At 40.7% G+C, this 14,875-nt stretch overlaps 1 protein-coding gene across 1 annotated transcript in view; it reads right to left on the bottom strand.

Moving 5' to 3' along the window:
- Window positions 1-14,875, bottom strand: part of begain (brain-enriched guanylate kinase-associated) — a 42,540-nt gene that overhangs the window by 17,263 nt on the left and 10,402 nt on the right. Inside the window, exon 3 of the mRNA XM_018764095.2 lies at window positions 13,959-14,025. Coding sequence (XP_018619611.2) covers window positions 13,959-14,025 — 67 coding nt within the window. The remainder of the gene's footprint in view (window positions 1-13,958; window positions 14,026-14,875) is intronic.

Here is a 14,875-nt window from a genome sequence, read left to right as displayed (position 1 = left end):
TGGGGATAAGGCCCAACCTTGGCGGAGTCCAACACCCACATTGAAGGGGCTTGACTTAATGCCGAGTATGTGGACACAGTTCTCACTCCGTGTGTACAGGGACCGAATGGCCCGCAGTAGTGGCCCTGGTACCCCATACTTTCGAAGCACCTCCTACAGAATTTCTCAGAGAACATGGTCGTAGGCCTCCTCCAAGTCCACAAATCACATGTAGGCTGGATTAGAGAACTCTCATGCCCCCTCAGTTATCTGTGAGAGGATCAAAAGCTGGTCCACTGATCCACAGTCAGCATGGAATCCGCATTGTTCCTCTTCAATCTGAGGTTCAGCTATTGGCCGGAGCCTCCTTTCCAGCACCCTGGCATAGACTTTCCCAGGGAGGCTGAGAAATGTGATGCCCCGATAATTAGCACACACTCTCTGGTCCCCTTTCTTAAAGACAGGGACCACCGCCTGAGTTTTCCAACCCAAAGGCACTGTCCCCAAGATCCATACAACATTACAGAGGTGTCAGCCATGACAGCCCTACAACATCCAGGGCCTTAAGAAGTTTCAGGTGAATCTCATCCACCCCTGGTGCTTTGCCACTGTGGAGCTTTCAAACTACCGAGCTTTCCAGCTACTGAACAAAGGTCTGATGTTTAAACAGGTGTGCTAATAATTAATGTTGGGAGGAATATGGAATTGTTAGGGATTGCTAAAGAGCAATGAATGCCCTACAAAACCAAGCTTGACAATGTAAAATGCTTCAGCAATGCACAGCTGCAAGACACTGAGAGTGAAATGTTGCACGGATGTCCATGAAATTGCAGTTAAAATAGCCTTTCGTACACTAATTCTGAGTGAACCTTATAACTGACAATGCACATGTGTTTTTTCCCTGTTTCTTATCTCGCACAGGTATTTGTTCCTGTACAATTCTGAGGAAAGCAGTGAGATGATGACTAAAACAATAATGCAGATTGGGGGTTGCTGCTGTGTTGGCTCTCCTCCACTGTAATTTGCACTTTTCATTGAATAGCTCTGACTAATGAGAACACGGCATGACTACAAAAAAACTCCCACTCAATAAACAAGCCATTGCACAAGCCTTGGGTTACCCACTGAATCCTGATGAGCCCTGTGGCTGGACAAACTGCTGCCAGTGCAATTCAAAACAATACACAGGTGGCCCTGCACAGCTCTACCATCAGCTGAAGAACTCCTTGTAAGAAACAAATCTTGTTAAGAAGAATAACTTTCAGTTCAAGGCTAGCTGGGTGCTTAACCTTCTGGACATCCTGTCATTTCACAGTTAGTGAACAAGTTAGTGTTGAGTGGACAGGTGGTTCTTTGGACACCCTCTATCTGGTTACCGGATAATCCTCAATGGTTCAGACAAAACAAGAGGGAAGGGATTGCAAGTCTCATCTCAAATTATTTTGGCAGTAAAACAGCACAGGTGGGCTGCTTCAAATGGTGAACAGGGAGATGTGAAGAATTTTACATCGTCATAGGCCATGGAGAAAATCATGGGCTATACAGGCATAACACGCTACCCATCCTTAATCTTTTCTTGAAAATGGGGTGGTTACTAAAAAGGTGAATTCTGGGAGCCCATTTCCCATTAGTCCTTATGGAGAAAATTATAGCAAGTTCCTAGCTCAACTCGAAAACCAAAAGTTTGACAAATGTCTCTAAAAATGTTATAAACTAACCAGCCACCCAACCAACTGTCAACAACCACTTTTCCAATGCAGGGTCGCGGCGAGCCAGAGCCTACCTGGCAACACAGGGTGCAAGGCTGATGGGGGAGGGAACACACCCAGGACGGGAAACCAGTCCATCGCAAAGCACCCCAAGCAGGGCTAAAGCTGGCCAAACTCGCCACGCCACCACGCCCCCCAAAAATATTACAAAACACATATAATAATAATAATAATAATAATAATAATAATAATAACAAGAAGAAGAAGAAGAAAAGTAAAACAGCACACAATTTAATATTTATTTAAATTGTCCAGAAATATTGAAATATTGTAACAGCCCACCCAAATGGTGCTATTGGCAGTGTTACAGAAAGATGGCTCGGAAGACAAAGTGTCGGAACATGAGTTTTATTGCGCCTCCACATTGTTATAGAGCCGCACTCACAGTGTGCCTGCACACCCAGCCAAAAGCTCTTGAACAACAGAACAATACAGGAGCCATTAATCCACTGCAACTCCCCATAATGGTACCCAACAACTGTTTACATCAACAGCAGCAGTGCTGGATTATAGGAGAGCTGTCGCTACAATATGTTTTGTAGCATTTTTTTCCAGTTCGAGTAAGAAAAAATAAGAAAACATGTTCTTAGAGACTAATTTTTACCTACATTCAGAGATGATGTGAGAAAAATGCGTTATAGTGAGAGAGATCAGGGCAGATAGCAAAGGCGGGTATTCATTTTCAAGAGGTGTTATAGTGAAAGCGTGGATACAGGGAGGATGGATAGCAGGATATGTCTGTACTGCTACAGTCCAACATGCCCTGGGCAGAACCTGCCGGAACACCCTATCCCATTAATCACTCATTGATGTACCAAATTCCAAAAAGGCTATTAGTATTAGAATTGCTTGACCGAGAATTTAACAGCTGATTCAAATGGCCAATTTATAAATTATTAATTTTTACAGCCAAATTAACTAGAAAGAAATGGTAGAGTTCAGGGCCAAAAAAAATGCATCAACTGGAAACAAAAATGTGTGTCAGTTGGGTCAATTCAATCTGAGTAAGCAGCATTTTCAAACACATTTTGAGCTGTTAAAAGTGTTTCAAGACTTTCTGAAGATGTACTTATCTTAACATCAAGGTCAAATAACCAGCTTGGATGTTCAAAGCCTCCAGGTATAGAAAAAATTAAGAGAATGGGAGCAATGGGAGAGCACACACACAAGCTTATTGAAATCTCTCAGAAGATGTGCTCATCTTAATACAGACAGTCCCCGGGTTATGAACATCCAACCTACATAGTTACGAATCACCCCTTTACTGACTGGAAGTTAATTTTTTTCTCACCCTTAAGTAACAATCAAATGAAAACTTCATAATTGAGCCTATTATATTAAAAATTCCAGTTACATAGAATGATTTGTAATGATAAAAGGGCGCTACTTTGTGATGCATATCAAAACATTACATGTTTACAGCGGTTTGTTGATTTGTGGGCGGGATCCGAGAGCTCGAGGTAGGACTAAGACTTGGTCCTTTTCAGTCGGATCACGTCGCTGTTAACAGTGCCTCGTGTGTTACAGTACTTTACTGTTTTGACCCTCCTAACTATGGCACCGAAGGGTCAGTGTGGTGAAAGTGATGCTGATGCATCGAAGAAAAGTAAAACAGTCACAGTTGAAACTAAAGTGGAAATAATAAAGGGACTGGAAAAAGGTGAAATGCCAATGAACATTGGAAAAGGGAACATTAAAGTATCTTCACCAAAGGTGGTTCAACTAAGGGTCTGAATACATTTACATTTATTCACTTAGCAGACGCTTTTCTTCAAAGCGACTTTCAATGAACTCTGTGTAGTGTCATCAGCCCACACACCTTATTCACCAACGTGACTTACACTGCTAGAGACACTACTTACAATGGGTCACTCATCTATACAGCAGTGAAACACACTCTCTCAGTGTCACTCACACACTATGGAGGAACCTGAACAGCATGTCTTTTGGACTGGAGGAGGAAACCAGAGTACCTGAAGGAAACCAACGCAGACACCAGGGGAACATGCAGACTCCACACAGACTGAGCAGGGAGCGAACCCACGTTCTCTCGCACCACCCAGGCACTGTGAGACTAGAGACTAGAGCTATGTCAATGTGATGTTTCAGTTTTTTATTTTTACGAAATTTGCTGAAATCTCTAAAATCCTGTTTTGGCTTGGACATTATGGCGTATTCAGTGTAGACTGATGAGGGAAAAAAATGAATTTAAATGATTTTAGCATAGTGTTTCAATGTAAAAAGTATGAAAAAAAAAAACCAAGGGTTCTTAATACTTTCTGACTGGACTGTAACTAGAATGCCCCCTGGGCACTCCTTATGAGAGGTTTACCAGACATGACACACTGGGGAGAAGCTCAGCAGGCATAACTAGATGGTGAAACCCAGCACATGCAGACCCAAGACAGGTTGCAGAGATTATATCTCTGGTCTTGCCAGTGAACATCTGGGACCCTAAAGGAGGAGGTAGAAAATGTACCTCCTGAAAGGTCTGCTGATGAGGAATCATTGGAGCTAATGACTCCCATGTGATGGAGTATACTTTCCTTTTTCACATTCACTCTTTATTTGATCATATTTACTTTTAATTTAATTATGCTTATTCTTTATTATATTATTCACAACATAGTTTGCCTTTTACTTACTCCATTACATTTTTATGTTTGCCTTACTTTTCTTTGTCTGCTGTGGAAATTTCTGGAAAGCCTAATTCCTTTGTGGATTGTCTGTTTTATGGCTTAGGCAGGCAAGGAGAATGGAACCTATAAAGAGGGCAGGGGGACCGTGCAGCCTGGTGCAGCACAGCCAGCTGTTTTTTAAGGTTATTTGTGTCTCTCATTAAAATTCCAAAAAAGTCTGAACTGTCTGAAAAGATCAATTCCCAAACATATGATGGCTGCCCATACCATTACAGATCCCCCACTGTGTTTAACAGTTAAGATAATGCTTTACTTGTCCCTGAAAATATATTTACATAGAATGGTACAATGTGACAACAGCGAAGTGCACAGATATAAATAAAAAATAAATAACAAAAAAATTTACATTTATAAGTTAAAGTTTTATTACAATAAGTGCATTAAACCAATGCAATGACTCAGCAGACATTGTGAGTTGAAGGCATCCTTTGGCATTCTCTAAACATCAGTCTGTTCAGATACAGAAAATAGGGTGAGATATGACTCATCACACCTTATTACTTTTTTCGATTGCTCAGGGGTCCAGGTTTCGTGCTCCTTACACTAGGTTGGCATGGTGGCTTAGTGTGTAGCACTGTTGTCTCACAGTGCTTGGATGGTGAAACAACTGTGGGTGCAACCCCTGCTCAATCTACGTGGAGTTTGCATGTTCTCCCCATGTTTTCTGTGGTATTCTCCCCACAGTCCAAAGACATGCTTTCAGCTGAATTGGTGATTGTAACATTGCCTACAATGTGTTTTATTAGTGTACAGGCAGTCCGCGGATTACGAACGAGTTCTGTTCCTAAGTCTGTCTAAGTCGGAACAATTACATACGGTTTGTGTCTAACATCAGTTAGTCAGATGTTTGTCATAGTATATAGTGTACCTTTCTGTGCATAAAAAATATTAAATAAACACTTTCAGATATACTAAAACATCTTTAACATTACACACACACACAGTCTGAAACCACTTGTCCCGAGTAGGGTTATGGCAAGCCAGAGCCTAACCCGGCAGCACAAGACACAAGGCTGGAGGGGGAGGGGAAACACCCCAGAGGGGACGCCAGTCCATCACAAGGCACCCCAAGCAGGACTGGAACCTCAGATCCGCCAGAGAGCAAAAGCAGCCAAACCCGCTGCGCCACCGTGCCCACTCTTTAACATTACAGTACAGTAATAACAATAATGACAACAACAAAACAATAATAATAATAATAATAATAATAATAATAATAATAATAATAATACAAATGTAACTACAGTATTTATAATAGAGAGGGAAAACAAAAAAATGAAAGCAAAATACAGTAACACACCTGACACTTAACAGGAGAAAAAGGAAGTCTGTCCTACCTCGGGCTCAAGCGCCCCGCCCACGAGCCGACAAACCGCTATAGACAACACAATGTTTTGATGCGTGCTGCAAAGTAGCGCCCGTTTGTTACTACGAACCATTGTAACTCAAATTTTTAATATAATAGGCTTAGTTACGAAGTTTTCATTTGATTGTTACTTAAGGGTGACAAAAAAATCAACGTCAGATCAGTAAGGGGGTGGTTCATAAGTATGCGTTGTACGTAAGTTGGACATTCGTAACTTGGGGATTGCCTGTAGTGGGGTTGGTCATTAACTTCGGGTTGTTTGTAAGTCGGATGTTCGTAACCTGCGGACTGCCTGTGTAAATGAGTGACTCATTGTACAGTAGTATATCCAGCATTGTTAGGTGTGGGGTAAATACTAATAATGTAAATGCTTTGTGTCATATAAGAAATTTCCAAATGGCAGCCCTGCCATAATGTCTAGCTTTGTGAAGGTTATAAAGTACAATTTTTGTTGAGACAGCGTCACAGAGGTGCTAATTCAGATCTGTGGTATTTTTTACTTTTGCGGTATTTAGCAACTATCACGTGAAGTGTCCATCTGTCCCTGCCAATGAGGTTCTATTTATGCCCGGTGTTCCTCTCTGCTGATGCAGTTTGTCCGTGTTTGGCAGATGTTGTCATGATATGACCGTTTCCCTTGACACGTTCAATAATTTAGCAGTGTTTTGATCCATACACATAAAATTTGGGCACCAACTATTTGGACCCTTATTAGTTGCCTGTGTTGCTTTGAAAACTCACATATCGGAGTACTGATTTGTGAGACCTCTTTTATAGCTGACACAAACCGCTAATTGGCAATTAACTTAATATGACTCATCTTTGCAGCTGCATTTATTATTATGATAATTCAAAGTCAAACTCCTTTATGATATGGTGTTTTCTTTATTTGTATTTTGTTCACCCACTGTATATAGCCATGACTAAATGCTTCAAGTAGAGCGTACATGATTATTTTTTTCTCAGATTTACCTTTGCGCTTTTCATTCAATCACCTACAGTTATCTCTGCTAGAAAACAACTAGCTAATTTAAAGCCAATTTTATGACAATCTGTCACAAACTGACTAGGTGCCATTCATCTAGTATGTTATTTTTATTATTTACATTTTAAAATCAGGAAGATAGCACTGCAGCTAAGCCCTTGGCTGTAAGCTGCCAAATTGAGAGGAACAATAAAACTGACATTATTCTACATCATACTACTAGTTTTCCTTTCTCTGAATGGGCTCTTCATCTGTTGAGAAGGAAATGAAGGGGGTGAATTAATTTCCCTCCCAGCCTACCAATTAAAAATGGTTTGTCAAAAAATGAGGCACAGCCTCATGCTTTAGACAAGATTTTTATGTCTTAGTTACAACCAATCAGAGAGTACATGGACTTATTGCACAAATTCCTATCAATGGTTACTCACCTCCAAGAAGAGTAGACATGACCACATGGATTTCTGTTGAGATGTGCACTAAAAGACTGATGCAGCACTTGTGCAAGTGGAAGCTATTTCTATTCTGTTTCTATCTATTACTTCCTCTTAATGAAATCATACCCCGCTTTGCAAAGCAGTGATGTTTAACACATCTGGTACTGGATGATTTAAATTGCAATCTAGAAGTACCAAGTTGTCAGTGGTTCAAACACCACAAATACAAAAATCTAATACATGGGAAAAGACTTGATTATACTTCTATATCTCTATACCACCTTATATAATTTTAAATAATTTCAGATGGTGGCAATTGTATTTGTCATAGAACATTCTCAGTAAAACCCAATGCAGCATGTTGTGCCAGTTTCATCCCAGAAGCTTTTCTTAAAATGACTTTCTGGCAAAAAAAGAAAAAAACTGTTAATTGTATCTTGGTGAGAAGACTGATGCACAGTTTCCACTTCATTTACAATCTGAGAGTACTGGAGAGAAAAGTGAGGAGTGGAAGTAACATGTAATAGTAACACTGCTTAATTTGTGTGGCAGCAATTTCCACTTTAGGTGAAAGCTTGACAGGAAATACTCATTTTGCATATAATTCTTCACAAAATAGAGATGGGGTGTCATTAGTTTTAAACACCACCTTAATGAAAACAGGATCGTCATAAACAGTGAAGGTGTAACACTGAAAAAAATGTTTCTGAGATTTATGATGTGCTGTGAAGACATGCTGGTAGATTTGCTTTTCACTTTATCCTCTTTTCTGAAGTGCAGGCAAGTTCTGGAGCTCAACCTTGCAGACTTGTAGATCTTCAGGGTGATGAAACCTGAAGGATACAGGTCCCATAGAACTCACTCTGTGGGCTGGTATTTGCCACTCTGGCTGCATCGAGGGAAACACTTTTTCTGTCTTTGTGTAGTTGCAAACTGGGGAGAGGTCTGGGGGCAGCAGCTTTAGTACATTTGATTGGTAAGATATTCTCATCTAGCGAGAATAATGGCTCTTTAACAAGGTTCCATGGCCAGGGAAATTGCTTGTGGCATCGATTCTGTCCCATCTTTGATCATGTAATTGCACTGGGAGCTGGGAAAGTGCAGCCAACGCCCGATAAGCTGGGCTGCTGAGACAAATGATGCGATCAATATGGTATTCAGGCTTACCCCAATCTCCCTACATGCTCTTCTGTCTGGAGGCATGCAAATATCTCCAAAAGCCAGCAGCCAAGAACATGGAACACAATCATGATTTAGCTTTAAGGGTATTCCATTTTTTTCAGGCACAAAATGTCAATACTGGGGTTACAACAAAAGACATGCATTCATAAATACAAGAATATCAAAGCTACTTTTTGTTACTCTCCAACAGCTTGTTAGGCTTTACTGATCGCAAAAATCGGCAACAGCCCTTGACATTTGGTGTGAAACTTGCCGCATTAGTCACTTTGGAAGGAACATGCTCATGTCTGGAACACAACACTAACCTAACACTAACTGAAGACAACTCATGCAGTTAGAAAAACATTCTAACTGTTGCTAGAAGCAATGGACAGCTTTAGCTCTATCACATACTCAGTCATGTTTCTTCATATACTTCACAGGCCTAAACCCCATGTGCTAGTGAGATCACTATTTTATGGCACTAAAACAGAGTATTTTCGATTTTGAGCACTCTGACAATTCTAGCACCTACTTGTAACAAATATTTTTGTGACGGTTTGTCAAAATATACTGCAGTAATTTGTATTTGACCAGATTTTGAATAGTGCAGATACTTTATGACTTTCCTTCATATAAATTAAACCTTCATGTAGTTTACCATCATCTACTCAACTATACCTGAGCATTCTTGTATTCACTGAAATATGTAAAATATTATTTGCTCTATATACAAGCATCCCTCAGTCTGGGAACTCTCTTCATCCAAAATTTTGGTACAGCAGCACTTGGCTGGAATTTTTATTGTCTGACATGCCTTGCCCCAAGCAGGGTTGCGGCAAACCGGAGCCTAACCCAGCAACACAGAGCGCAAGGCTGGAGGGGGAGGGGACACACCCAGGACAGGATGCCAGTCTATCACAAAGCACCCCAAGTAGGGCGCTACACCACTGCACCCCCCTTGGAATTTTTATGGATCAAAAAAATCAGTATAATGAAATTTACCCAAAGCATGTTCAAAAAAAAAACAATTTACACATGGCACGAGTGAAGTGGAAGTGCAGTAATGTACTATAATTGCCCTGTCTGCATCCAGATCTCTCCAACTGTTGGTGTGTTAAGAATATGAGTGTTGCTCTGAGAAAGTAGGGCATTGTAGGAAGTGCTTTGAAATTTCAAAGGAGTGTCTGTCGGTCATATTGGGTGTGTTATTTAATTTAATGATTGTGGAGACAGCAGAGCAATAAGCGGGAAAAGTTTACTAGATGGTTTTTTGGGTACGTATGTGTTTTGGCAACAGTGCACAGTTTTGAAAAAATTTTCACAATAAATGCTGCATGTTCAGTTGATCTCTGCTTGGTTTATCGATCATGCTGTGGGGAGCTGATCAACTAAAACATAACGCAAGACTTACCCCAGAGCAGTAAGTGTATATATAGGTGTTTTCCAATGTTTTAGTCACATTTGGGAAAATGTGTTAGGGGTTTTTGGATGAGCTGGGGACACATTATTATTTTTCCCATTTTAAAATAATGGGAAATAGGTTTTTGGTATCCCACATTTCAGTATCCACACCATTTTCTACAATTTAGGAATGCCTGTATATTATTTTTACTGGTGGAATTTAGGACAATTACTTTGTTTAAAAGTACAAGAGCTGTAATAGGTTGTGGAGCTTGAGGTAAAAACCTTTAAGTTAAAAGCATGCCTAACTGATATGGTTCCAGCGGCACAAAAGTAAAACACTGAGAGTATTCTAACTGTATTATACCATTTTTTTAAACCTACATCCATCGTTATTCCTCATAATGAAAGATTCCTTTATCCAAGAAATGAGTCATAGACTAAACCCAAGGCAGGTGGACTTGTTTCCATGACACCAACCTGTGGCACCCGCTCACCACCCAGAAGGCTATACTGAGCCACTGATCTCAGCTCTGCTTCTGTCCTCTGCTGACCTGCTGGCTTGCACTCACCGCTGAAAGGCTTCTCCTTTTACCCTCTTATCCACTGTGGGTCAGCAGTAACTGTGATGCCCCACGTGCATAACAAAACAACATTAATATTTGGCTGCTTTCCTTTTCCTCCAGCGATCTGTGAAATGGGTCTGTAAATGTCACTGTTGCATATGCTCTAGGGCAGCTTACATTCACAAATATCAAGAGCATTTCTAGGGTTTTCCTGACAAAAATAAAACTTCATCCATGTAATTTTACTTTCATGGGAATGTGTTTGGTTTCCCAGTACCATAACAGGGCAAAGCCATTCCATAATACCAATTTAAACTGACACATTGCCCTTTGTGCTACTTTACTTAACTGATGATACCTTTGTCCAAGGTAACTTACTGTGATACTTTATACAAGGCAAAAACTGCTAAGGTCACAAGATAACAACAGCCTAGGATAAGATAGTTTTGCACCTAACATCAAGGCAACCCTGCAAGGAAATATAAAATGATTAAACAATTTAATATATTCTTTGTATAGGGCTCTGCTCAACAACAAAACACAATACAAACTGTTCGCACACTAATGAATTATCCCAAGAAAGGCATCTGGTAGCTGAGGAAAGGAAAGAAGACCTCTCAGGCCATCAAAATAAATTTCTGGGATCCAAGTGTCAGTGTCTGCCTAGCTCTCAAGCATTTCAGTTTGAAAAGTACAGTTTAACTGGCATTTTAATAATCTTCTGAACAGTTTAATGAAGACTGTTCAAGTAAACTTGATTCCAATCATATTCCCAGAATACCCTCATCAGATGTCTTTTCTGTATGTGCTACCACATGCCAGATTATGTAAATGATAACATACATACAAACATAACATAAATATAAATGATAAATAACCTTCAATACTAACAAACATCGTTTACAGGATTCAATATGCTGCCATTAAAAAAGAAGGTTTCATGGTCTGGTTAACAGTAGCATTGAGCTGTTCTGGTAATAGCGCACACAGCCATTCAAAAAAATTCACACCATTTTAGTCTAGCAACATTAAGCCTATAGCACTCTTTCTCTAAGTGGAAACTAAACATATGGCTTACCGTTGAGTCTGGATAGACCATCCTCGACTCTAATGCAATGCCAATGCCTCAACTGAAATGTAATTCCCACACTTGTGTGACAGCTGCCTAGTTCTTCTTACAAAAAGATACAGAGCCATGATTTCAGAGTTCAGTTAAGATTCATTCTAAGACCCTTCAAGCCGGAATAAAGGTGCTAGGAGAAGAGGAATCGGAACAGTAGGCCAAGACTTGAACTTCTGAACTATGGTCTGGTATCTCTTTTGATCTCTCACTCTAGATTGGTCTGTTTTCTCACTGTCTAAGAGTGGTTTAAAGAAGGGAGTCATGTTAACTAGGTGTTTACTGGAGTTAGGTGTTAGAGAGGTATTGTAACCAACATGCTAGCCAGGTGTAGGAGTTGATGTCGAAAATGTTGGTGTGTGTATATGCGTAAATGTGCATGTGTATGTGTACGTTATGAATCCCCTGCCTGCTGTACTTTTGCATCAGAAGTCTGAAAAAAGTAGAAGTGACTACTAGAGCATCTGCTGTCTCAGTGGATAAGATTTCCCATAGCAAAGTGATACATTTTCTCCACATATGACCCGGAGGCAGGACCCTATAGTTGCATAGTTCAGGTTGTTATCAAGTCTTTGTGTCTTGCATACAAACCACATGCATTACTAATACAACAAATAAGCCCAAAGACTCACTTGTGAGAAAAAATCGTAACCTGAACAAGCACAGCATGTTTACATTTACTTATTTAGCTGATGCTTTTCTCCAGAAACTTACTTACAATGTTAAGGTTACAATTATTGACCCATTTATACAGCTGGGTAATTTTACTGCAGTGATTTTGGGTATCTTGCTCAAGGGTACTACAGCCAATGGCAAGGTGAAACCTGAAACCTTTGGATCAAAAGGAAGTAACTGTAATCAATACACTACCAGCTGTCCCATATAACATAATGGATATATATGGGATGTCTTGCAGTTAATCTTGCATATATCTGGCATATAACATTATGTTCTATAACACAGTAAGAAAGACAGGCTGCAGTTTTATAGAACTGATCCAACTTTTCAGTCTGGGGGATTATTTTCTCTGCAGCCTTAGAAAAATACTGATTATATTGGTTACATTTATCATATTCTCAACTCTTTGACCTTACCCCCTTCAAAGCAATGGACTGCATGAATACAACAAACCACCATCAAATTTCACAGTAGTGTATGATTAGAAAATGAAGTAGCAATCAGTTCTCTGGGACCTTGTTTACAAAGAGCCCGTCAGCCCCCTCAGGATCCAGCAGCAGGACTACCGCGACTTATCGGATGCCCAGCTGTGCCGACAAGCAGAGGCTCCAATTGCCAAAATGGTTCTGCAGGGTATACACAGCTCAGTGGTGTTCTGGTAATAGTGCACATAGCCATTCAATTTCAATTTGGTTTGTTTTTATATAGTGCTTTTTTCACCAGCATGACAACGAGTGCTGAACAAAGTTCTAGAAGATGTAACTCACAGATCCAAAACATGAGGGGTTTTTTGTTGATATGGAAGAAGACACAGTTAGCTATTGGACAAGCCAACTGGTAGCTGAAGAAAATAAAACAAATCCCCCAATGAAAAGAGGGGGAGAAAAATAAACATTTGGGTTTCCAAGTACAGACATGTGTCGCTTAACAGTTACATTTACGTTTACATTTTACTTAACAACTGGGATACGTTCTGAAAAATGCGTTGTTAGGCGATTTAGTCGTTGTATGAACATCATAGAGTCTACTTATACAAACCTAGATGGTATAGCCTCGATGCAGTCAAGAGACACGCTAGACATGAGATTTTTGACGCTGCTGCCGGTGTAACACAGCATACTGTTTTACAGTAAACTTTTTTTATAAGTAGAAAGAGTACACTGTAAAATAAGGATAAAAAGTACAGTATAGTAAATACATAAAGCAGTAACATAGGTGTTTATGATCATTATCACGTATTATGTAATGTACATAACTGTAGGTGCTATACTTTTATATGACTGGTAGCGCAGTAGGTTTGTTTACAGCAGCACCACCACGAACACGTGAGTAACACGTTGTGCTATGACATTACGACGGCTACAATGCTGCTGGTCGATAAGAATTTTTCAGCTCCATTATACAGTAATCTTGTGGGACCACCGTCATATATGCGGTCAGTCGTGAAGCAAAGCATCATTAATCGGTGCATTTCTGTACCAGTGGCTGCCCACCCCTCTTAGGCAATCTACTGTAGTGATAGGAGACCTGTGTGGGTATGTCTACTATGCATAGCTAGACAGAGCTAAAAACTGAAAGAAATAAAGTTCATAGTTCTGACCTGGACCTCACAATTCATGGCTGCAAGTTCTGTCTGCAGCAGATCAACCCACTTATCATCCCCATCCTTAAAGTTTGCAGTATATCAAGTTGCAAATTCCCCCTGGGTGTAGTTTCCTACCACACCCTAACCTCAGATTCTAAATTTGACCAGGTCAGATACCACCCCTGGTTTCTACATTAGATCGAATCACGTACCGTCCGATGGATCTTGTCCTCTAGGTCTTGATTGATTCTCTGCAGCGCTGCATAACTGTTCTGTATCCTAAAGAACAGAAATAGAAACATGAGGCTACAATTAAAATGACATGGAAGCAGGTTTTAGTTTTAAATCATCACTTAAATCAGGTCTATGTCATATTTCATCCCTGATATTAGATATGATAAAAACATATCAGTATGGCAGTACAGTGTATAGTACTGCGGTCTCACAGCACCTGGGTAGTGTCAGAGAACGTCGGTTTGATCTCCACTCAGTCTATGCGGAGTCTCCATGTTCTCCCCCTGTCTATGTGGGTTTCCTAGGGGTGCTTTGCTTTACTCCTACATTCCAAAGACATGCAGTTCAGGTGAATTGCTGACTCTAAATTGCCCTTGCTGTGTGGATGGGTGGGGGGGGGTGGGGGCATGTGGGCATGGGGACACGGTGGCGGAGCGGGCTTGGCTGAGTCCTGCTCTCTGGTGGGTGTAGGGCTCGAGTCCTGCTTGGGGTGCCCTGTGATGGACTGGCATTCCATCCTAGGTGTGTCCCACCCTGTGTCCCACCCCCCTCCATCTCTGTGCCCTGTGCTGCCGGGTTAGGCTCCGGTTCGCCACAACCCCACTCGGGACAAGTGACTTCAGCCACTGTGTGTGTGGATGGGTGACTGCATGTATGACTACCCTGCAGCAGAATGGCTTCCTGTTCAGGGTGTGCCCCCCCAGCCTTGCGCCCAATGATTACACAATAGGCTCTGGATTACTCTAACCTTGATTAGTACAAGTGGTTATTGAAAATGGGTGTATTGATGGTATCTATATGGACAAAAATGTCAACATTCAGGTAACACATATTTTGTGATTCACTTTTTCTCCTGGAAAATGTAGGCTAAACACACAAAATAGACTTAAAAAAA

Source organism: Scleropages formosus, chromosome 15, assembly GCF_900964775.1.
Source record: "Scleropages formosus chromosome 15, fSclFor1.1, whole genome shotgun sequence".
Taxonomy (NCBI): Eukaryota; Metazoa; Chordata; class Actinopteri; order Osteoglossiformes; family Osteoglossidae; genus Scleropages; species Scleropages formosus.
This window is presented reverse-complemented; position numbering and strand designations above follow the sequence as displayed.